This window comes from Hyperolius riggenbachi, chromosome 10 (assembly GCF_040937935.1).
Source record: "Hyperolius riggenbachi isolate aHypRig1 chromosome 10, aHypRig1.pri, whole genome shotgun sequence".
Lineage (NCBI taxonomy): Eukaryota > Metazoa > Chordata > Amphibia > Anura > Hyperoliidae > Hyperolius > Hyperolius riggenbachi.
In genome coordinates, this window is record NC_090655.1 from 49,656,903 (window position 1) to 49,680,551 (window position 23,649).

The 23,649-nt window shown below is 46.2% G+C and overlaps 1 protein-coding gene across 1 annotated transcript; it reads right to left on the reverse strand.

Moving 5' to 3' along the window:
• Positions 1-1,757: 1,757 nt before the first annotated feature.
• ING4 (inhibitor of growth family member 4) lies at positions 1,758-23,123 on the reverse strand. The gene is made up of 8 exons (XM_068258735.1): positions 23,066-23,123; positions 18,639-18,710; positions 18,369-18,535; positions 11,614-11,728; positions 9,814-9,922; positions 9,583-9,727; positions 9,216-9,277; positions 1,758-6,603 (listed from the first exon to the last, which is right to left on the reverse strand). Exons 1-8 carry the CDS (start codon positions 23,100-23,102, stop codon positions 6,564-6,566), a joined length of 747 nt encoding a protein of 248 aa, XP_068114836.1. The 5' UTR covers positions 23,103-23,123; the 3' UTR covers positions 1,758-6,563.
• Between the last annotated feature and the right edge of the window lie 526 nt (positions 23,124-23,649).

The following is a 23,649-nucleotide window of genomic DNA, read 5'->3' on the forward strand; positions in this document are numbered from 1 at the left end:
GGGAACCTTAACTGAGAGTGATATGGATGTTTCCTGTTAAACAATACCAGTTGTCTGGCAGTCCAGCTGATCTCTGTGACTGCAATAGTGGCTGAATCACACCCTGAAACAAGCATGCAGCTAATCCAGTCTGACTTCAGTCAGAGCACCTGATCTGCATGCTTGTTCAGGGGCTGTGGCTAAAAGTATTAGAGACACAGGATCAGCAGGCGATTCAGGCAACTGGTATTATTTTAAAAGGAAAAATCCATATCCTTCTCAGTTTAGGTTCCCTTTAAGCTAATGAGAGGTTGGTATTTTATGGACTTTAATTTTATGTATACACGACCAATGCTTCAACTATGTTGATACTTTTTCTGTTATTTCAATACTTGGGATAGCCCTGTTCTGTGTAATGCGTGTATATTACATATAAATACAAGTATATATTTTTATATAAAAAGACTCTGGTCTAAAGTCCTAGTTACTTCACTGGGGATAGCGGTGATACTACAAATAGATATTGTTAGTATGACAGTGGCTAAGAGTCCATCTGACCAACCCTAGGTCAGTGATGGCTAACCTTGGCACTCCAGCTGTGACAAAACTACAAATCCCATTATGCTTCTGCCTCCCCGAGTTATGCTTAAAGTTGTCAGAGTATTGCAACCCCTCATGGGACTTGTAGTTCCACCACAGCTGGAGTGCCCTAGGTGAACTGATGCTTGAGTTTAGTATTCTTCAATCGGTTCACCTATTTCATATAAGAGCTAACCCTTGGGACTTGTTCACACAAAGCAGTAAAAAAAAAAGGCATGCTGTAAAAAATGTGCAAAAGCATGTAGCATTACGATTCATTGACCTCCTGCCTCTATCTTTAGTAGAGTCCAGCAGGCTGGTATAATGCACTGTAACATCTCAAAGTAAAGATCATCTTCATGTCAAACAACAGATTACTTTGCTGCTTTTACCCCTTCCTAGCAGTATGATTACATCCGGATTTTAGGGTCTAAAAGCGGTAAAATTTTTTCACAAGCTTTTAGACCCTAAAAAGCAGAGAAAAAAAATCAAACCGATAGGTAGATCTGCGGCAGCCCTGCATGTTACTCACCTCCCCAGGATGCAGAGCTGCAATTCTCCCTCCGTCTCCTGGTAGCGCTCTACCCCTATAGTGAGATCACCATCAATCATCACGATGACAGACTGTGATCTCACCAGAGAGAGCGAGAGCCTCCGAGAACCAGAAAAAGGATGTCTGCCAGCGTCTGGATCCCGGGGGAGGCGAGTTACAAACACCCGCTGCGCACAGGCTAAGCATATACCTCCCGACGGCTACCCAGAGTCAGGCTCAGGATTACCGCTCTGAGCTGCGGTTAATGCTAAGGAGCTTAATAGCTGATGCTGACAGAAAAAGCATGTAATCCCCAAAGAAAGCAGAAAGGGTTATACAATGGTAATAGCACATGCTCAGTAGGGAAGAGCGAGGACATCCTGCAGTGCGTCAGAGGTGAGAGCGAGGGGTATGCAGGGGGGGTTAACTCACCTGACCACCGCCTTCATTCCAAGGCGTTCAATACGGCTTTCCATCTCCCTACACGTCCACCTTCAGAATGCGGAGTGGGGGGGGGGGGGGGTGAAATAGGTTAGTTAACCCCCTGCATACCTCACGCTCACCTTCCGCACACTGCAGGATGTTTCTCGCTCATCCCTAATGCTCAGCTATACAAACTCACACATATATAGAATACCAGAAATAAACAGAGACTAGGAACATGCTGTATTGTGTATAACTTTACTAGTCATGTTTTTTATTTATTTTATAATGAAACAAAACAAAGAACAAACTGATTTATTTCTCATGTAATTTCTACCAGTAAATTGGAAGAGTACAGTATAATGTAAATCGGGTGCACTCAGAGGTTGGTTGGAGAGGGCAACTGGAGGGAAGAAGGTCAATGGATGTTGATCTAGAGATCTGGGGCGGGAAGGGGGGGGGGGGGGTTGTGGGTTGGGAGTAATGAAGGATAATGCAGGAGGGCATAGGGCAGCGATGGCTAAACTTGGCACTCCAGCTGTGACAAAACTACAAATCCCATCATGCCTCTGCCTCCCCGAGTTATGCTTAGAGCTGTCAGAGTATTGCAATGCCTCATGGGACTTGTAGTTCCACCACAGCTGGAGTACCAAGGTTAGCTATCACTGGTATAAGTGATGTTGGAGGTGAGGAGTGAGGTAAGTTCTACTGGCTGAGGGCAGAAGAAAGACAATGAGGATGAAAAGATTAGTGTTGTACCGGAATGGTAGAGTAAATGAGAATGGAATTGGCAGTCTGACTGCCTCAGGGTCAGAGAGTTATTGAGCACCAGCTGACTAGCAGAAGTGTCTGAGTAGAAAATAAATAATGAATTGACACACACACACACACACACACACACACACACACACACACACACACACACACACACACACACACACACACACACACACACACACAGTTATTCCATATGGCACAGTATAAAGCAATGACGTGTAAAGGGCAGCAATCCATATGAATCACTCAAATCACCTGCTTTCTGCACACTGCTGGTTGCTATGGGTTACTACACTGCTGCCATCACTGTTGTCCACACACTCACTGAATAAACCAGACAGACAAAAACAAAAATGTCACACCAAAACGTTTCATTTACCACTTCCTACATAAAGAAAAACAATAAAAGAGAATCTGATTGGCTGTGACTGGCAGCGGTGTTATGGCAGCCATTAACGATATAATTTACCGAACCATCGACTGCACAATCAATCAGATCGGCAATGTTGATGGAGCCAATGGACATTGATCGATTGCTCACTTGATCCGTTTCTAGATCAATCCCACTGAACATTATTGGATTTGCTGTAGTTTCCTTTGTGTTAGCCAGAACAAATCGGCCAGAAACGATTGTAAGAGAATATGGACACCTTAACTCTTCCCCATTTCATGAATTAGCCGAACAACAGCTTACTAAGTAAGAACTCAACTGGACCCCTATTTGATAGTTCTGAGCTAATTTATATATTTACATTTATAGTGTCAACAGGAAGACCATTATTTCAGCACCAAACTAAGTAAAAAAATGACAGAAAATATGGGGACAGTGGTTTTAGGTGACGGAAAACAGAGCGTGAAGCATCTGCGTAAAAAAATGGCTATTATTATCTAGCCTGCAATGGTGTATGTGTCAGAACCAGGCCCCGTTTAAGTGCATGATTATGCCGGTAGTGTGTGGGTTGTAGTGTGTCAGCCATTGACAGAAGTTTCCCTTATGAAGGAGGTGAGGAGTCAAACTCTACCAGCCCTTTACTGTAACTCATAATAATTCTTGTAAGTGACTTCTCATCCTCCACCCATTCCGCTGTAAGAACCCAGGCTGGGCTGTCGCCTGAACTCGCTGCCTACTTTAGTGAATGGAACTAAATGAAGCCCGATTTTGTGTTTCATCAACTGGATGTGACTCTTAAAGATTCCAGCTGGCATTTTGTGGACAATGATGCCCTCAGTGAAGAATAGCTTTCTGGCTGAGAAGTGTATTGCCCATCTCAGGAAAGAAATGAAGGAGAGGAAGAGTAATGGAGTAGAAGGGAAATAGAGGAGAGCATTCAAAAAGAACGAGGGATGGAGAAAATCTAAGATCAACCTGACGGCTAAGGAAAAGGAAAATACTGATATAGCTGGAAACATCAGAGGTTTACATTTCACGAGAGATTGGAGAGAGATGGTTGAAGAGGCAAGAAGACCGATGGCACAGAAAGAAGAATCAGAGCACCAAGTTAAAGTGAAAAAATGGCCAAGGGCCAAGAAAGAAGAAAACAGGACAAGAAGGAATAGAAGCAGGATAAGAAAGAAGATAGAAAAGAAAAAGGAGAAATGGGACTAGAAGAGAAGCAAGAGAATAGGAGAAGCAGGGCAAGAAGAGAAGAGAGGGATGAACAGAAATGGGAAGAGGGGGTAAAGAATAAGCAGGACAAGATAGAACAGAGAGAAGGCATGGAGAAGGGGCAAAAAAAGATAGACACAAGAAAGACAGATTAAGGGTAGGCTAAATATCTAGGATGGGAGAAATTAGCAGCAGTCTAAGTAAGACCACCGTAAGAAAGATGGAGACAAGTAAGTAGCAGAGGCCAAACAAAACTGGACACAGAAGATAAACCAAAACTGCATGATGGGATAACAGAGAGTCAAAGAGTAATGTGGAAAAGTGAAGAACAGGTGTAAAGACCAGACAAAATTTAGAGAGAAAGGGCAATAAAACAGAGAATGTAGTATATTCTGAGATGATACATATGGAGGACAATGAAAGGGAAGGAGGACATGATGGCAGAGAAAAGTACATTTTTTGAAGGGTACAAAATGAGAATAGAGGGTTTAGTGGCCGTTGGTATAGAAGAGAAGAATGAGGAAGGGAGCAGTTGACAGAGAAGGAGAATAAGGCGGGGTAAGGGGGCAGTTGACAGGAAAGGCGAATAATTGGCCAGGGAGTGGGGCTGCTGTTACTATAGAACAATGGAAGTGATAGTTAAAGGACGTCTATTGCAAATATTTTTGTTTTTTTTTAATTCTTGAGATAATGCCACAATCACGAGGTAATTTGGTTTGTAAAACATCCCCATTCCTTGCCCCCAAATCACTTACAGCATGGTAAACTGCAATCCAGCTCAGATAACCCAGGCAACCATCTCCGATTACCGGTGATCACCGTTGGTTTGCCAGTCTAGTTGAGAGCAAGATGGAGACAGAGGAGCAACTTGACGAAATTGTAAGAAAAGGTTCCTGGCTGCTGTTCATAGGATGGCGCTGGATCAGCATGGATCAAGTGTAGATTTGTGCTCCTGAGATTTTATCATGGCATAAATATCTCTAAACACAAAACTTCCACGTTCATTAGCACAAAGCATGGCAACATGCAAACTGACACATTTCTGACCCTACTGGGCCTTAGTCGTAGCTATGACTACGGACCTGGTGGGTCAGAAACGCGTCAGCTTGCATGCTGCCATGTTCTGTGCTAACTTTTATTGATACTCCAATAAAGCATTTCGATTTTACTCTACAGAAGGAGTGCGGAAGCCCTGCGTTTACTGGAACTTGCTTTGGACTGACAATCAGTGTTCCAGCACCTCCAATACTACACACAGCACTTCAATGTACGGTGAGGTAGAGCCGTCATGCCACGTTTTGACATAAATATCTCTAAAGTTTACCAAACGAAATCCATGAACATTTCCTGTTGTCACCTGCTGCCAGTGGATTAGTCCAGTTTGCTTTTTTTCTATAGAAGTGACAGCTATATTATGGGGCAAAGAAGGAGATATCTCACAAACGAAACCCATACATGTAACTGTGACATTAATTGTAACAGTATTTAAAAAAAATGTATATATTTTTGGTGACAGATGTCCTTTAACACTGGATGAGAACAATGGCAGGTGGGATGGCAGTTGATACTGAATGAGAATAATGGGGGGGAAGACAGTTGATACAGGATGTACATAACGGAGGTGGTGTGGCAGTTGATACTGATTGAGACTAATGGGTGGGTGGGGGGGGGGGGTTGTGGCAATTGATACTGATTGAGAATAATAGGGGGGTTGTGAGTTGATACTGGATGAGAATAATTGGGGGTGGCAGTTGATACTGGATGAGAATAATGGAGGAAGGTGTAATCTGACACTGGACAAGAATAATGGGGGTGGTATGGCAGTAATAATAAGGGAGAGGGGGTGTCAGTAGATAGTAGATGAGAATAATGGGGGGTGACTATACTGGATAAGAATAATGGTGGGGGTGTGGCCATTGTAGTGTTCTAAACTGAGTGCACCAGAGGCTGCTGGGACTTTTTAGCTTTTCAAACAAGAGAATTTGTTTAGAGAAAATAAAGCAGGCAACAACACTGCTGCCTTTGTAACATCTTTCCATGTCCAGCCGGGGGACAGAGGGCTGTGCGGAGCTCCTGTCACTCAGGGTTGGGAAGCACCATTTCAATTATATGTAACAGGAATAAAAAACTCTGGAGGTAGTTCAGGTGAGAAGTGCCAACGAGGGCCATACCATAAGCTGGGATGGGGGTGGGTGAGGAATTCCTGGAACGTACCGTAGGGAAAGGGAAGGAGAGAGGACAAAAAAAGACAGGCCGCTCAATAAGGCAGACAGCAATACGCCATAGCCAACAACCAATCAGCAATCTGAAAGCTCTAAATTGAAGGAAGGTAAGTGATTGGTTGCTCATGGCTACTACACTGTGAATGGTCAGTGCTCTTTGTGCTAAAGTAATACATAAGCTTGACAGAGCCAGGTGGGAGAGATCAGCACAGAAAGACTGGATAAGCACTAGAGACATAGACTGGAAGGTGTGAGGCCTCAGAGACCACCACCTACTAAAGCTGTCACAAGAAGAATGCGGCCTTTTCAAGGCCTGAGAAAATGAGTCTAATACTGTCATTAACATGGCCTGTATCTCTCTTCAGATGCTCGGCACTGGCTCCTCCCACAGAGAGATGCAGGTCCCACCTATCCCAAATACTCGCTACTCCCTCTGCCAACCTTCTTACTTCTTCTTCCGTTCCTGGGAGCAGCGAGGACAGTACCTGGGGAGAAAGAAAACAGTTGGTGGAAGTTTTGTGAAAAAAAAAGGATGAGAAAAGACGGAGCAACATGATACAACCAACAGTAAATTTCAGCAGTAAAGATGCCAAAAAAACAGGTGGGACAAAAATATTCTATCGAAGAAATAGGATTGGGAGGTGTTGTGAACAGGAAGTAGGATTTGGAAGTGTAACAGAAAAACACGAAGTAGGACTGGCAGGTGTTGGTGAATAAGAGGGCAAAGGAATGGGAGGTGTTAGTGAATTAAAAAAAAAAAAATTGGTAGGCTTTAGTGAAGTGTAGAGATGGTCATTGAGATGCAATTCATCTTGAGTTGATACAAAATTAGGCACATTTTTTAAATTTATGCAGCTTAAAAATGTACCAAATGCTCAGCTGGATTTGATTGGTTCCTTTTCAAGCTGCATACATAATTTGCATAATGCTGCATCATCTTAAAATTATTTGCATCTCACTGACCATCCCCAGTGAAGAGCAGGAAACAGAATTGAGTGTGTGTTAGTGAAGAATTAGAAGTAGGATTGTTTACATGATGATAGACTAAGCATTAACGATCAGCACAAAGAAAGACTACACAGCCTATTAAAAAAAAAAAAGTCATATGAATAAAACGGGGTCCCTGGATGGCAAATTCCTATGTAGTAGTGTCCCGGTAGCCCTGGTAGTAGTATTGGTTGTTGCTCTCCTAGCAGAGGTTATGGGCACACCCAGAGGAGTACTGCTCATTTATAATAATGAAATGAAAGTAGCACTGGAAAGTATTGAGCTAGATAAAAAAATATCATGGATTCATGCTCTTCTCTTCTTCTATTTATTTTAAGAGCAGTTTCTCAGTGGGTGGTCTTCCAGACCCTCTCACCCAGCATGCACTATTCAGGATTTAATTTTTGGTGCTGGTATACGTAGCCATTCCGCAGGTGGTTGCCTGGGTATATGTGTAGCAATACCAGGTGTGATCTAACAGTGACACTGTCAACCAGGGAAAGGAGGGACTTAAAGCGGATCTCCAGCCTGCAACTAAAATCCAGCAGCCTTCCTGTAAAAGCTGCCTTCTACCTCGAAGCTGCCGCGAAGACCCCAATCAACTAACTTCTGGCACGTGGCCGCGCCTCCCCTCAGAAAAATGCCAAGATGTTTACTCCAGTATACTCCAATGAACATCTTGGCGTTTTTCTCCTGGGAGGCAGAGCCACGCAGCAGAAGTCAGGTGATTCGGGGCGGCTTCGAAGGGAGAAGGCAGCGAGGGTAACTATAACTTTCTTTTACAGGAAGGCTGATGAATTTTAATTGCGGGCTGGAGATCCGATTTAATAGCAAACGCACACAGGGCTAGGGATGGTGATGAGAGGATAAATAAGGGCATGGAGGACAGTCACATGATCTGTATAACACACAGAGTAGAGAGAACAATGGCTACGAGTCTGTATGGGACACAAAGTACAGAGAATGGTCACATTATCTCTATCACACAAAGGATGGTCACGTGATTAGTATGAACTATGAAACACAGTACAGAGGATGGCCAAACAATCTGCATCACACACACAGAGGATGGTCACATGATCTGCATCACACACACAGAGGATGGTCACATGATCTGCATCACACACACAGAGGATGGTCACATGATCTGCATCACACACACAGAGGATGGCCACATGATCTGCATCACACACACAGAGGATGGTCAAATGATCTGCATCACCCACAGAGTACAGAGGATGGTCACATGATCTGCATCACAAACAGAGGATGGTCACATGATCTGCATCACCCACAGAGGATGGTCACATGATCTGCATCACCCACAGAGGATGGTCACATGATCTGCATCACCCACAGGGTACAGAGGATGGTCACATGATCTGCATCACACACAGAGGATGGTCACATGATCTGCATCACACACAGAGAATGGTCACATGATCTCCATCACACACAGAGGATGGTCACATGATCTGCATCACACACAGAGGATGGTCACATGATCTCCATCACACACAGAGGATGGTCACATGATCTCCATCACACACACAGTAGAGGATGGCCACACAATCTGCATCACACACAGAGGAAGGTCACATGATCTGCATCACACACAGAGGATGGTCACATGATCTGCATCACCCACAGGGTACAGAAGATGGTCACATGATCTGCATCACACACAGAGGATGGTCACATGATGCCACCTCATCCTTTTAATAAATACCAAGTTATACAGGTTCTGGGCTACTCACACATAGACAAGACAAGACAAATAACATTTATATCGCGCTTTTCTCCTGGCAGACTCAAAGCGCCAGAGCTGCAGCCACTAGGACGCGCTCTATAGGCAGTAGCAGTGTTAGGGAGACTTGCCAAAGGTCTCCTACTGAATAAGTGCTGGCTTACTGAACAGGCAGAGCTGAGATTCGAACCCAGGTCTCCTGTGTCAGAGGCAGAGCCCTTAACCATTACACCATCCAGCCACCACAATCAGTGCCTAAACTGCATCTAGCTAGCCACAAGGCATGTATAATTCATAAGTGCCGGTATTTAAAGGGATGAGGTGGCAATCCTGTCTGTATGACACACTGGATTTTGCACTCACCATTTTCCACGAGGTTTTGTAGCCAAGCCAACACAGGCGAAGTGAAACCACTCGATAGAGCACTGCCAGGCAGAGAAGTGATAAAGAATCAGTATAAATAATACAAATATGTAGCAATTTACATTTCTTCCTGGGTGGAGTTAGCAGCAAGGGATGGTCTATGACATGCAAATAAATCTGCGTTGGTGCAGGATTATGCAAACTCTGTATGCAAATATCTGCAACTTGATATGCATAATTTAGCAAAGTTATTCATCAATTTGGATTTGCATCTGATCAATTTATTTTTATGGGCCATTTTATATAGAGGATGAGCAGAGCACATACAACAGTCATAGATCATTCCACGCAGTTTCTGCAGACTTACATCGGGATTGTCACAGCCAATCATCTCTCCGTACGACACCTGATGGCACAAGCAGTATGTGGGCTCATTGGGATCAACAGGCATATCTAGGACATCAGATGGGTGAACTTTACTGAAGTTAGTAGCAGGAGTGCCGTACTCTGCCCTGAAGAGACAAAAAGAGGACCAGTCAGAGCAGGGCACACGACATCTCTGAAACACACCATCTGTGAAGAAGATCAGGGAACTCACGTCTGAACGAGTTTGATCTTCTTCTGTCCACTCTTTGCCGCCTCATCATCTGAATTTTTCACCTTCGACTTCACCTTTGGAGTTTTTTTTTCCTTTTGACCTCTTCCCTCTAAAAATACAAATAAAAAGGTATTTATATTGTTAAATCTGTTGTGCCTTGAACCAACTTTTTCAGTCAGTTTTATTTTTTTTAAAGCAATACAAGAGAATGTCATGACAACAGAATGGCATGATTGGTAATAGCAAGATAACAGAATGGCATGATTGGTAACAGCAGGATAACAAAATGGCATGATTGGTAAAGGTGGCCATATACTAGAGGCAGCCATACACTGGTCGACTGCCACCATATCGACCAACAGATAGATCCCTCTCTGATCTAATCTGATCACAGAGGGATTTATTGGCTGCCCATACAATGCACACAGATTTTGAATCGATTTCAGCATGAAATTGATTCACAACCTGTGGAACTGCCGCTGCCTCTCTGCCCCTCCTCCCCTGGCCAGCCGCTATACATTACCTGTCCACCGGCGCGAGTCCCCAGGTCCATGGTGTTCCTCCTTCCAGCATCCTTCTCCATCTTCACTTCACTTCCTGTCTCCTGTGACAAGGAAGTTGAAACAGTAGAGCGCCCTCTACTGTTTGAACTTTGCCTTCTCACTGGACGGGACAGGAAGTGAAGACGGAGAAGACCCTGGAAGAAGTGAGAGACTGCAGGAATCCAGGGACTAGCGCCGACGGCCAGGTGATGTATTGCTGCCGCTATGCTGCGTCTGTTGGCGCCGTATCGAACGCCACTAACGACGCGCTCCTGACCTGCCGGTGAACGAGCTAAATTTCCCGCCTGGACAGATTGACTGAATCGATCGATTTCGGGTGGAAATCGATCTGTCATCATTTGCGTAATGATTTCACAGCAGATTCGATCACGGTGATTGAATCTGCTGTATATCGGTGGGGAAATCGTTTAAGTGTATGGGTACCTTTATAGATTTACAGCAGATTCGACCATCAGATAGATTTCTGTCAGATGCCTGTCAAGTCTAATCTGAAAGGAATCTGATGTGTGCCACACACTAGGAACAGATTTCCAATAGATTTCAGAATTAAATCTATTGAAAATCAATCTAAATGCATTATTGGACCATTAGATCCAATGCAACTCTATGGGCCATCGATCTACTGTTAGCAGCAGATCGATTTTCCATCCTGTCAGATAGATCAAATCGATCGAAAGCGATCACAATCATCCGTAAATCGATCCGCCATCGATTTCCAATTGATTAATCGATTCGATCAGTGTATGGGCCCCTTTATGCTAGGCATACACGGTGAGCTTGTGTCCTTATCAATCGTGCCGCTGATGGCTCGATTGATAATATCCGACAGGTCCGATGACCCGCCGGATAGATTCCCCGCTCAATCCCCGCGGGCGGACAATAGCGGGAAATCGAGCGGCTGATAAGGCATGCCCGTGGGGACGAGCGGGAATCAATCCGCGCGGTCAATACCGCCGCATAAACTCACCGTGTATGCCTAGCAATAGGGTAATTCAAGAGAATGGCATGATGGTTGAATGCAAGATACCAGAATGGCATGATGGGTAAGGGGAAAATAATACAATGACAAGATGGGTAATGGCAAGATAACAAAATAGCATGATCGGTAATAGCAAGATAACAAAAGTGGAATGACGGGTAAAGGCAGGATAACAGAATTACATGATGGGTGAAGTCATACAAAAACATGGCATGTTGGGTAAGGGGAACAGCATTGTGGGAAAATAATACCGCTCACTTTTTTTCCCTTTGCTGGAGCAGCTGTCGTAGTCACTGGACTCGATGTGCTTCTCCTTCAGATCAGCTTCAAATCGAGCTAGATCCGTGTCCAGCCTCCGAATGTGTTTATCTACCTAGGAAGATGGCAGAAATGACATATTAGGAGAAACCCAAAGTAACAGGTATTATTTATCTGAGTTTTCATAGTAAACTTTTCATAATTGCAGCCTCACCCACCCCTCTTGCCCTGCGCTATGGCGTACGAGAGATATCGGCGCGGGAGACTTGGGTGCAGGATACAGCCGGTGTATGGCTGATCCTGCTGCTGTTGCACAAGTTCCCGGCCGTGTAAAATACTATTCCCCCTCCAGGCCGCCATGGATGGTGGGGAATGATATAATTCAGCTTCCAGCAATTGCTGGAAGCAGAATTATTGTGTTGTAGCCACCCTGGCGGTATGGACGAGCAGAGCTCGTCCAGCAAAAACTTGCAAAAAAACGTTAAAGAGTAACTGTCAGGCTGCAAAAGCTAATTTAAACCTCTATTCTCCTGTGTTAAACAGTTTAGAAGGAAGCCAAAAAGGCAATGCTGAAGTTAAAAATCTCTCTTACTTTGATTTTTGCTGAATAGCAAGCCTCTTTATTCCCAAGCGCCTAAGGAGGCCGGCAGGCCGCATAACAGATACTGCAAAGCATGCTGGAGCTGCTTCTTCTCCCTACTGCACTCCCTTGGTCCTCCCCTTCATTTCCCTATCCCGCCCTAAGGCTGCTTTCACAGTGAGAAGTTACATGCTCATGTTACAGCAGCTTGTATCTTGCAGCCCAGCTCAGAGCACTGAAAAATCAATGTGCTGTTCACAGGGCACATGTTCCATTAGAGTATACTGCATGAGTTCGCTATTGTTCCTAGCCACATGGCTAATATTCACTGCACAGTAGTGTTGTCCGGATCGTGAACCATTAGGATCTTTGATCCGGATCTTTTTTGTGAGTCGAATCATCAGGAAGCAGGGTAAGGGAGGATATTACATCACAATTGGCTTCATACAAGACAGTCAAACATGGAACCTGCCATGAGCTGTCAGGAGCATCAATCTGCAAATACTACATAAAAATTCTGTGAAATCCAAACGTGGACAGTGAAATGCATATGTAATGTAAGTACAGCCAATCTTTAGCTGTTGATATATGTGTTTTTTTTCTCTGAGACCTTATACCTAACAGCTCCTCTTTAATGACGAGCTGAGCTCATCCATGCCGACAGAGAGATTTCCTGTTTCTCTGCCCCACCGGCTGCATTTTTTTCTCATCAGAGGTATTCCCCAGGATGGCTGGACGCCTGACTGCACACTGTGGGTAGCGATCTGTGCCACCCACAGCGTGCAGAATAAGCATCCAACCACCCTAGGGAATCCCTGGGCAGCGGATCGGCGTGCAGAGAATGTGCGCGCGTGCGGGGGTTCCCCCTTGTATGCAGCGGCTGTGTGGGCGGGGGGATCCCCCCTTGTGTGGGCGGGGGATCCCCCTTCTATGCGGCGGCTGTGCGGGCGGGTGGATCCCCCTCTGTGCGGGCGGGGAGATCCCCTTTTTATGCGGCATGTGGGTGGCCTATCCCCCCCCCCCTCCCCAGTCTCAGCCCATTGAGTAAATAGATCTACTTACCCGAGGGCTCTCTCCAGCGACGGCTGCGGCGCACACCCTCCTCCATCTCCGAAGTCCCGGTCTCTGAACATTTACATTACGAGGCTTGGTGACATCACAAAGTCTTGTAATGTAACTGTACAGTTACATGAGATGGGGGGGGGGAGGTTCAGGAGGGGGGACATCTGGCTACCTGTAAATCTGTCTAAACACCTGGCTTACTATATATCTGGCTAAACACCTGGCTCACTATATATCTGGCTAAACACCTGGCTCACTATATACCTGGCTAAACACCTGGCTCACTATATATCTGGCTAAACACCTGGCTCATTATATATCTGGCTAAACACCTGGCTCATTATATATCTGGCTAAACACCTGGCACACTATATTACTGGCTATACATCTGGCTAACTATACCTGGCTGCACATCTGGCTAACTATACCTGGCTATACACCTGGCTAACTATACATCTGGCTATACATCTGGGTCTTATACTCACCATTTGCGTGCTGATCCCTTGTCGCGTACCTCTGATAACTTCCCCAGTGCCTTCTTCCATGTCCCTTGGCAGATTTTGCTTCTCCCTCGGCGATCACATGTCCCCCGTCGATCGGCATTGATGAAACCAGGGTCACACAGCGTCATCAACATCTCGCAGCAAACACTTTTGTTTTAAAAATTGAGTTCAATACTATAACCTGTATTGAATTCAATATATATATATAAAAAAAAATTATTGCAAAAAAAAAAAAATTGAAACACTTTTTGCACGGAAATCCTGGGGTAATTGAACGCCAGGGTGGTTAAAAGTAACTTCAGCTCTGTCTTCTGACACTGCCGAAGTTACTCCCTGTGGCTGCTATAGCCGTAATTCCTATTACGGCCTATGGTGGCGCCGGCTGCACCCAAGTCTCCTGCGCTGGAATCACTGTGTTCGCTGCGTTATGCCCTTACATTGCATGGTTCTCTGCTTTATATCACGTGAATGTCATAGCAGATGAGATTACACAGAAATGGAAACCACCATATTGCATGATACATAGAGGTTTCCAGGAAAACACAACACAATGGAAAATGGCACCCTAGGGTGAGGTGATATGGAAAGTGAGCTTACCTTCTCAAACTAGTCCACATAAATGATCAGGTTTTACCCAAATAAATTAAAATAAAGGCACTTCCTAATAATTGATGCATCCTTATTAACCACTTGCCGACCACACACTCATACCGTGCGGTGGCAAAGTGGTAGCTGGTGGACATCTGCGTCGCCAGGTGCCTCCCTAATTAATCAGGAAAGGCCGCTCGCGCGAGCGGCCGTTTCCTGTTAGATCACGGAGCGGGTCTCCGTGAATAGCCTGCGAGCCGCTGATCGCGGCTCGCAGACTAAATGTAAACGCAGGAGACGTTTGTCTCCTTTGTTTACATTGAACGGTGCTGCGCAGCAGCAGCGCCGTAAGGCAGATCGGCGATCCCCGGCCAATCAGCGGCCGGGGATCGCCGCCATGTGACAGGGGACATCCCGTCACAGACTGCACAGGACGGATAGCGTCCTGTGCAGCCCCGATCACCAGGGGGGAGAGGTAGGAAAGGGAGGGGGGGGGAATTTCGCAGCGATGGGGGGCTTTGAGGTGCCCCCCCTCCCGCAACATGCCAGCCGGCAGGAGCGATCAGACCCCCCCTGCACATCATCCCCATAGGGGGGAAAAAAGGGGGGCGATCTGATCGCTCTGCATGCAACCTGATCTGTGCTGGGGGCTACAGAGCCCACCCAGCACAGATCATAAAAAACAGCGCTGGTCCTTAAGGGGGGGGGGGGGGGGTAAAGGCTGGGTCCTCAAGTGGTTAAAGGGGCACTATGGTGAAAGTTATGCTGTTCCCTTATCCCCAGCATTAGTTGTTTAATATTGACATCATAATTCTCTCCATAGAGCATGTTAAAAATACCTCATAACATCACTTCTGGGCTTGTACTCAGCTGATCTGCATAATTACATCAGCTGGTTCTGGCGGTGACTGGCTGTTATCTGCTCTCCGATAACTGTCAGCCTTCCGTGCCTCAGACAGAGCTGATTTATTACTCAGCTCACTCACTGTGTTGCTTCTGACTAGGGCTGCACGATTTTAGGAAAAAATTGAAATTGCGATTTTTCTCTCAAAAATTGCGATTTCGATTTTTTCACGATTTTCTTCAAATCAAGCTTTAGCACTAAATTCACATTGGCTATCATTCATAAAGGACCAGTCGGTAGTGCGGGAAAACACCGTTCTTCTCCGCAAGCGGCACTTAAGACTTCTGGGTGGTCATTCATAAAGAAGTTGCCTGTTGCGATACAAGTGCGGAGGTTTTCTGGAGGAAGCTGGCGGTAGCGTGGCGGAAGACATGCGGAAAGATAAAAGCTGCCCGATTCCCTCCGTGCGCTCCTCTGTCTGATGCTGCTTGGGAGGTCCGTCCCATTCATTTACACGTAATCCGCCCGCCTATCGCTACTGTCGAGCAAGCGGTATTTTCCTTCTGCATACCGCTTGCTCTAATCTTTATGAATGGACGTGTTTGTAACTTTTTCTAGATAAATCTAGAAAAACTCCACACAAGGCAGAAATGTATCGCTCTGTCAGCTTTTCATGCAGAAAGAGCCTTTATGAATGGGGATTTTGCAGAGTGTTCGGTAAAGTCACCGGTATTAAGCATTTCCGCATGCGGAAATGCTTTATGAATGATAGCCATTGCCCCCACTACACTGTGCTAACACCTGATGATCCACCAATACACTATGCTAACTTGAATCTTGATGCCCCACCAATTAAACTCCACTGCACAATGCTAACCTCTGATTCCCATCAATAACACACTAAGCTCACTCCTGATGCCCACCAGCTATGCTACAAGGCACTACACTAACACCTCCTGCCCCCATTCCCAGCTACACTACACTTAACCCCTGCAGCTACAATGACTACTCTGCAACTGCCACTGTTAAGCCTGAAGCACTAGGCAGACAGGCTAGTTAAAGTAGTGGCTAAGCTGCATGGGCATGAAGCAGAGCCTGTGACAGCACAGCAGGACCAGGCAGATAGAGCATACACACAGACTGTATACAGGCTGTATACAGCACAGAGCACAATGTCCTGTTAAAGCCAGTCTAGCTGTCCATTTACACAGACCGCTGTAGCTGTAATCTGATCTTTGTCATTACTGGTGTCACTGCCCATATATTGCTATCTGATGGGATGTGAGGCTACGGATCCTGCCCTTTTGACCTGAAATTGCCAGCAAAGCTCGTTACAGATAAGAACTGTCTGTAAACGGACAGCTAGAGTGGCTTTAGCAGGACGCTGCGCTGTGTGCTGTATACAGCCTGCGTGTGGTCTATCTCTCTCTGCCACTGTTCTCTGGTCCCCGCTGTGCAAGAGAGCCTGGGTGACATTGGCCTCAATTCACGGAGAATTATCAAACACTTTATTAAACGTTTGATAATTTACCTCATGGGTAAAATCTCATTTAAATTCACTAAGGTGTTATATATTTATCGAATGTTTTACCGATAAGACGTTCAACAAATATATAACACCTTAGTGAATTCAAAATGAGATTTTACCCATGAGATAAATTATCAAACGTTTGATAAAGTGTTTGATAAACGTTTGATAATGCTCCGTGAATTGAGGCCTGTGCGGTGGATCGGAGAAAACCATGCGTGCTTCACCGCAGCCAAGGCAGCTAAAGGAAGAGACAGAGCTGGCCGTGCCATTCCTCGATTCAGTGCCTCACTCCTCCTTCTGGCCGGAAGGAGGAAGCGCACCTCAGTAACAAGCCGGAAATGTACGCGTGCAATGCTGGGGACAGCATTGAACGCGGAAATACAGCCGCAATGAAAAAAAAAAAATCGCCACTCTGATGATACTGAAACCGTGATGATGCACATCGTGATTTCGATTAAAAAACGATATATCGTGCAGCCCTACTTCTGACATAACTAAATAAACAGGCTCTAAATATTGTGAAGCTGGCAGCAATATAACCTGTTTATATACACTGTACAGTGGTTTGCAAAATTATTCAGCCACCTTGAAGTTTTCCACATTTTGTCATATTACTGCCACAAACATGAATCATTTTTATTGGAATTCCACATGAAAGACCAATACAAAGTGGTGGCTGCTAACAACTGCCTCTGCAATGTGTACAGCAGCGATCAATTTGGTAGAGCAACGGACTTTGTTCTCCCCACTCACCCTGCCTGCCATGTAACGTCACTCCTGCACTGCTCCATCGGCCCCCAGTCCCCATCGTCATCCTACAGAGTGGCGATGTTAGCTACGAGCACATAGTTACTTGTAACCGAAATTTACATTAGATAGCGCTGGCCGCGGCAGAGCGGGGGGGGGGGGGGATGACATACCTATGCTGCTGTGCTCAACTCCTGGTCCACGTAACGCCACTACTTCCTCCTCCAGGGGTTGAAGGAGGTAGTAATGGAGTTACGTGGACTGCATTTTCTATAGGCGATGGCGGCATAGGCAAGTTATCCCCTTTCTGCCGCAGGCAGCACTACCGAATCTAAATTTCGATTAGGAGTAGCTACATACTCGTAGCTAACATCACTATTACAGACAAATTACGTCTCTCAGCCCAGTGATAACGCCAGAGGGATCGCTTCCTGATCACCTTCGGGCGATATACCTGGCCCTTCCATTGGCAACCCAAACATGTAACATCCACAAACTTTTTTTTGATCGTTACTAAATTATATTTGACCATGTTTGTCTCCTTAACCCCTTCCCTCTTTTCATTTCCTGAGCAAAGCCCGGTACACACGCCAGATGGATGTTGGCCAAGGTGAGGCGTCTCTGCTGAGAATCTAGCATTTGTAGGGCAGCTCCAATGCATCACTGAAAGATCCTGTTTACCGGATTGTTTCAGCCAAAAGAAGAAAACATTTTCCTCCTTCCCTGTCTCTCATCCTTCCCCCTCCATAGCAACCTGTAGGCTAGCAACGTGTCTGTACAGCACTCCATCCTAAATTGTCGACACGAGGAACGAGCACTGATCCCTGTAGGCGACAGTTCTTGTGCGTGTGTAGACACTTTAACTCACCACTGAACATGATTAATCGTCATGAAACTCACCATTTCGTAGGTCTGCATGGCCAGCTGCACCTTGTCATCGCCATACTCCTTACACTTGCCGTAGGCCTCCTGTACCTGGCGCAGCAGCTGCAGCTTCTCCTCGGGGCACAGAGTCCGCGCATTGCTGATGTACTGCGAGGACAGGCGGTCTATCTGGCACTTCAGATCTGCAAACGGAGTAGAGATTAACCAATCACAGCCTATTCATTTGTCCTTTAAGTTGTAAACAGTAATGATACAATCTTGGCCATCTGCCAATCATCCACTTACCCTCTGTTCTCTGGTCCAGATCCCTCATCAGCTGGAAGTTCCTCTGCAGCTCAAATGGGAGGTTCTCTATACCTGAAATAACAAGGACAAAGCCCACCTGTCACAATACTGCTCCTCTGGCAATACCCATTCCTCTGTCAGACTCCTCCAGCCAGTGCAGTCACAGCAGCTATTCTGCCTGCCCTGGATCAATGCCTCCAGAAAGCAACACTGAAAGAAGGTTGGCCTGACAATCAGTACTGGCATGAGAAGGTCACCAATGGCAGCATTATACAAACAGGAATGAACTTGAATCTTCAACTGGGACTTGTAGTACATCAATAACCATGAGGCTGAACATGCCAATTATTACATGTCTTCCTCTCAGCATAATTGATTCCCACACAGAACTGATCTATAGACTACATCCATATAATTCAGTGGGGTCCATCTCAAAACCTTCGGAGCCAGAGGCTTCTGTTATGCTGCCTCTACACTTTGGAACTCATTGCCACACCCAATCAGGACATCTCCATCCCTGGAAGCATTTAAAGATGATCTGTTAGGTACAGGGTCTCAGAGAAAAAAAACACATATATCAGTAGCTAAATATCGGCTGTGCTTACATTACATATGCATTTCACTGTCCACGTTTGGATTTCACAGAATTTTTATATAGTATTTGCAGAGATTGATGCTCCTGAGAGCTCATGACAGGATCCATGTTTGTCTGTCTTGTATGAAGCCAATTGTGATGTAATATCCTCCCTTACCCTGCTTCCTGATGATTCGACTCACAAAAAATATCAGGATCAAAGATCCTAATGGTTCATGATCCGGACAACACTACTCTGCAGTGAATAATAATTAGCCATGTGGCTAGGAAAAATAGCGGACTCACGCAGTATACTCTAACGGAACATGTGCCCTGTGAACAGCACATTGATTTTTCAGTGTTGTGAGCTGGACTGCAAGATACAAGCTGCTGTAACATGAGCCTGTAACTTCTCACTGTGAAAGCAGCCTTAGGGCGGGATAGGGAAATGAAGGGGAGGACCAAGGGAGTGCAGTGGGGTGAAGAAGCAGCCCCAGAATGCTTTGCAGTATCTCTTATGCGGCCTGCCGGCCTCCTTGGGAGCTTGGGAATATAGAGCCTTGCTGTTCAGCAAACATCAAAGTAAGAGAGATTTTTAACTTCAGTATTGCCTTTTAGGCTTCCTTCTAAACTGTTTAACACAGGAGAATAGAGGTTTAAATCAGCTTTTGCAGCCCGACAGTTACTCTTTAAGTCCAACTGAAAAGCCAAACTGTTTAGTCTCACATTTACAAACACAGGGCTGTGGAGTCGGAGCAATTTTGGGTACCTGGAGTTGGTGGTTTCATAAACTGAGTAGGTTCATTTTTGTACAAACTCCACAGCCCTGGTAAGTATTAGACTAAGGAGTCAGAGTCGAGGAGTCGGAGCAATATTGGGTACTTGTAGTCAGAGGTTTCATAAACTGACGAGTCGGATGATTTTTGTACCGACTCCACAGCCGAAGTTTATGAAAACTCTGAAGTTTATGAAACCTCACGAATCCAGGTACCCAAAATTGCTCCGACTCCTTAGTCTAATACTTACCAGGGCTGTGGACTTGGAACAAAAATCCTCTGTTTATTGAACTCACCGACTCCAGGTACCCAAAATTGCTCCAACTCCGACTCTGACTACACAAACCCTGGATTTTCTTTGTGCTTTGACTCCCTTGGAAGAAAAGCGCTTTACACATGTTAGTGGTATTCAGCAAGAGATTCTGCACCTTTTTATGATGGAGGTGATATTCTGCAGGAGACCCCATAGCTCTGCACACATATCATGGAGGAGATATTCTGCAGGAGACCCCATAGCTCTGCACATATATCATGGAGGGGATATTCTGCAGGAGACCCCATAGCTCTGCACACATATCATGAAGGAGTCATTCTGCAGGATACCCCATAGCTCTGCACACATATCATGCAGGAGATGTTCTGCAAGAGACCCCATAGCTCTGCACACATATCATGGAGGGGAAGTTCTGCAGGTGACCCTTATAGCTCTGCACACATATCATGGAGGGGACATTCTGCAGGAGACCCCATAGCTCTGCACACATATCATGGAGGGGACATTCTGCAGGAGACCCCATAGCTCTGCACACATATCATGGAGGGGACATTCTGCAGGAGACCCTTATAGCTCTGCACACATATCATGGAGGGGACATTCTGCAGGAGACCCTTATAGCTCTGCACACATATCATGGAGGGGACATTCTGCAGGAGACCCTTATAGCTCTGCACACATATCATGGAGGTGACATTCTGCAGGAGACCCCATAGCTCTGCACACATATCATGGAGGGGACATTCTGCAAGAGACCCCATAGCTCTGCACACATATCATGGAGGGGATGTTCTGCAAGAGACCCCATAGCTCTGCACACATATCATGGAGGGGATGTTCTGCAAGAGACCCCATAGCTCTGCACACATATCATGGAGGGGATGTTCTGCAAGAGACCCCATAGCTCTGCACACATATCATGGAGGGGATGTTCTGCAAGAGACCCCATGGCTCTGCACACATATCATGGAGGGGACATTCTGCAGGAGACTCCATAGCTCTGCACACATATCATGGAGGGGACATTCTGCAGGAGACCCATAGCTCTGCACACATATCATGGAGGGTATATTCTGCAGGAGACCCCATAGCTTTGCACACATATCATGGAGGGGATATTCTGCAGGAGACCCCATAGCTCTGCACCCATATCATGGAGGGGATGTTCTGCAGGAGACCCCATAGCTCTGCACACAGATCATTGAGGTGATATTCTGCAGGAGATGCCATAGCCCTGCACACATATCATAGAAGGGATGTTCTGCAGGAGACCCCATAGCTCTGCACACATATCATGGAGGGGATGTTCTGCAGGAGACCCAATAGCTCTGCACACAGATCATGTAGGGGATGTTCTGCAGGAGACCCAATAGCTCTGCACACAGATCATGGAGGGGATATTCTGCAGGAGATGCCATAGCCCTGCGCACATATCATGGAAGGGATGTTCTGCAGGAGACCCCATAGCTCTGCACACATATCATGAAAGGGACATTCTGCAGGAGACCCCATAGCTCTACACAAATATCATGGAGGGTATATTCTTCAGGAGACCCCATAGCTCAGCACACATATCATGGAGGGGACATTCTGCAGGAGACCCCATAGCTCTGCACATATATCATGGAGGGTATATTCTGCAGGAGACCCCATAGCTCTGCACACATATCATGGAGGGGACATTCTGCAGGAGACCCCATGGCTCTGCACACACATCATGGAGGGGACATTCTGCAGGAGACCCCATAGCTCTGCACACATATCATGGAGGGGACATTCTGCAGGAGACCCCATAGCTCTGCACACATATCATGGAGGGGACATTCTGCAGGAGACCCCATAGCTCTGCACACATATCATGGAGGGGACATTCTGCAGGAGACCCCATAGCTCTGCACACATATCATGGAGGGGACATTTTGCAGGAGACCCCATAGCTCTGCACACATATCATGGAGGGGACATTTTGCAGGAGACCCCATAGCTCTGCACACATATCATAGAGGGGATGTTCTGCAAGAGACCCCATAGCTCTGCACACATATCATGGAGGGGATGTTCTGCAAGAGACCCCATAGCTCTGCACACATATCATGGAGGGGACATTCTGCAGGAGACCCCATAGCTCTGCACACATATCATGGAGGGGATATTCTGCAGGAGACCCCATAGCACTGCACACATATCATGGAGGGGATGTTCTGCAAGAGACCCCATAGCTCTGCACACATATCATGGAGGGGATGTTCTGCAAGAGACCCCATATCTCTGCACACATATCAAGGAGGGGATATTCTGCAGGAGACCCCATATCTCTGCACACATATCAAGGAGGGGATATTCTGCAGGAGACCCCATAGCTCTGCACACATATAATGGAGGGGACATTATGCAGGAGACCCCATAGCTCTGCACACATATCAAGGAGGGGATATTCTGCAGGAGACCCCATAGCTCTGCACACATATCATGGAGGGGACATTATGCAGGAGACCCCATAGCTCTGCACACATATCATGGAGGAGACATTCTGCAGGAGACCCCATAACTCTGCACACATATCAAGGATGGGACATTCTGCAGGAGACCCCATAGCTCTGCACACATATCATGGAGGGGATGTTCTGCAAGAGACCCCATAGCTCTGCACACATATCATTGGTGGGACATTCTGCAGGAGACTCCATAGCGCTGCACACATCACAGAGATTATATTCTGCAGGAACGCTATCGGTTTGCAGTCGGGGTTATATTCTGGAAGCACCATCCTCCCGGACACAAGAGCTCCCCTCCCATCACTCACTGTCCAGATAATGCTCCAGGTACATGCCAGCCGCCATCTTCAGCCACAGGAGAGCAGCTTGGGCTGCAGCTGCGCATGCCCGTGACGTCACAGCAGCCTCGGCGGAGAAACAGTTGTTGCTGTGATTTGGGCATGCGCAGCAGAGATCAGGCGGCAGACTTGTTCCAGCAGGGACAGCAGCGAGCAGTAGCACAGATCACGTGACGTTCATCTGGTGGTGTTGTAGGTATGTTCGTTGCTGGACAATGCGATGCGAGGCTGGAAGAGAGGACTGCTCCGTGTAATCGATGGAATGAGGCTATACTGGTAGCCACACTAGCCAAGGATTGTTATTGAGGGGTTGGTGGGCTATGCAACTACACTTGCTATGTTTGCTGGGAGTGTTGCAACTAGTCCATCCATTGGGTGGTAAACTTGAAGGTGCTGAACGCACAGTGCCTATAGCTCACAACTGTCCCTCTTTGGAGAGCAAGTCCCTCTGTCCTTCTTTCCTCCTCATTTGTCCCTCTTTCAGGGCTGATGTAGTGTAAATATATTTTCTTCTGAAAAATGTGTTAAGTTGACTCTAAACTTTATTCCCATCC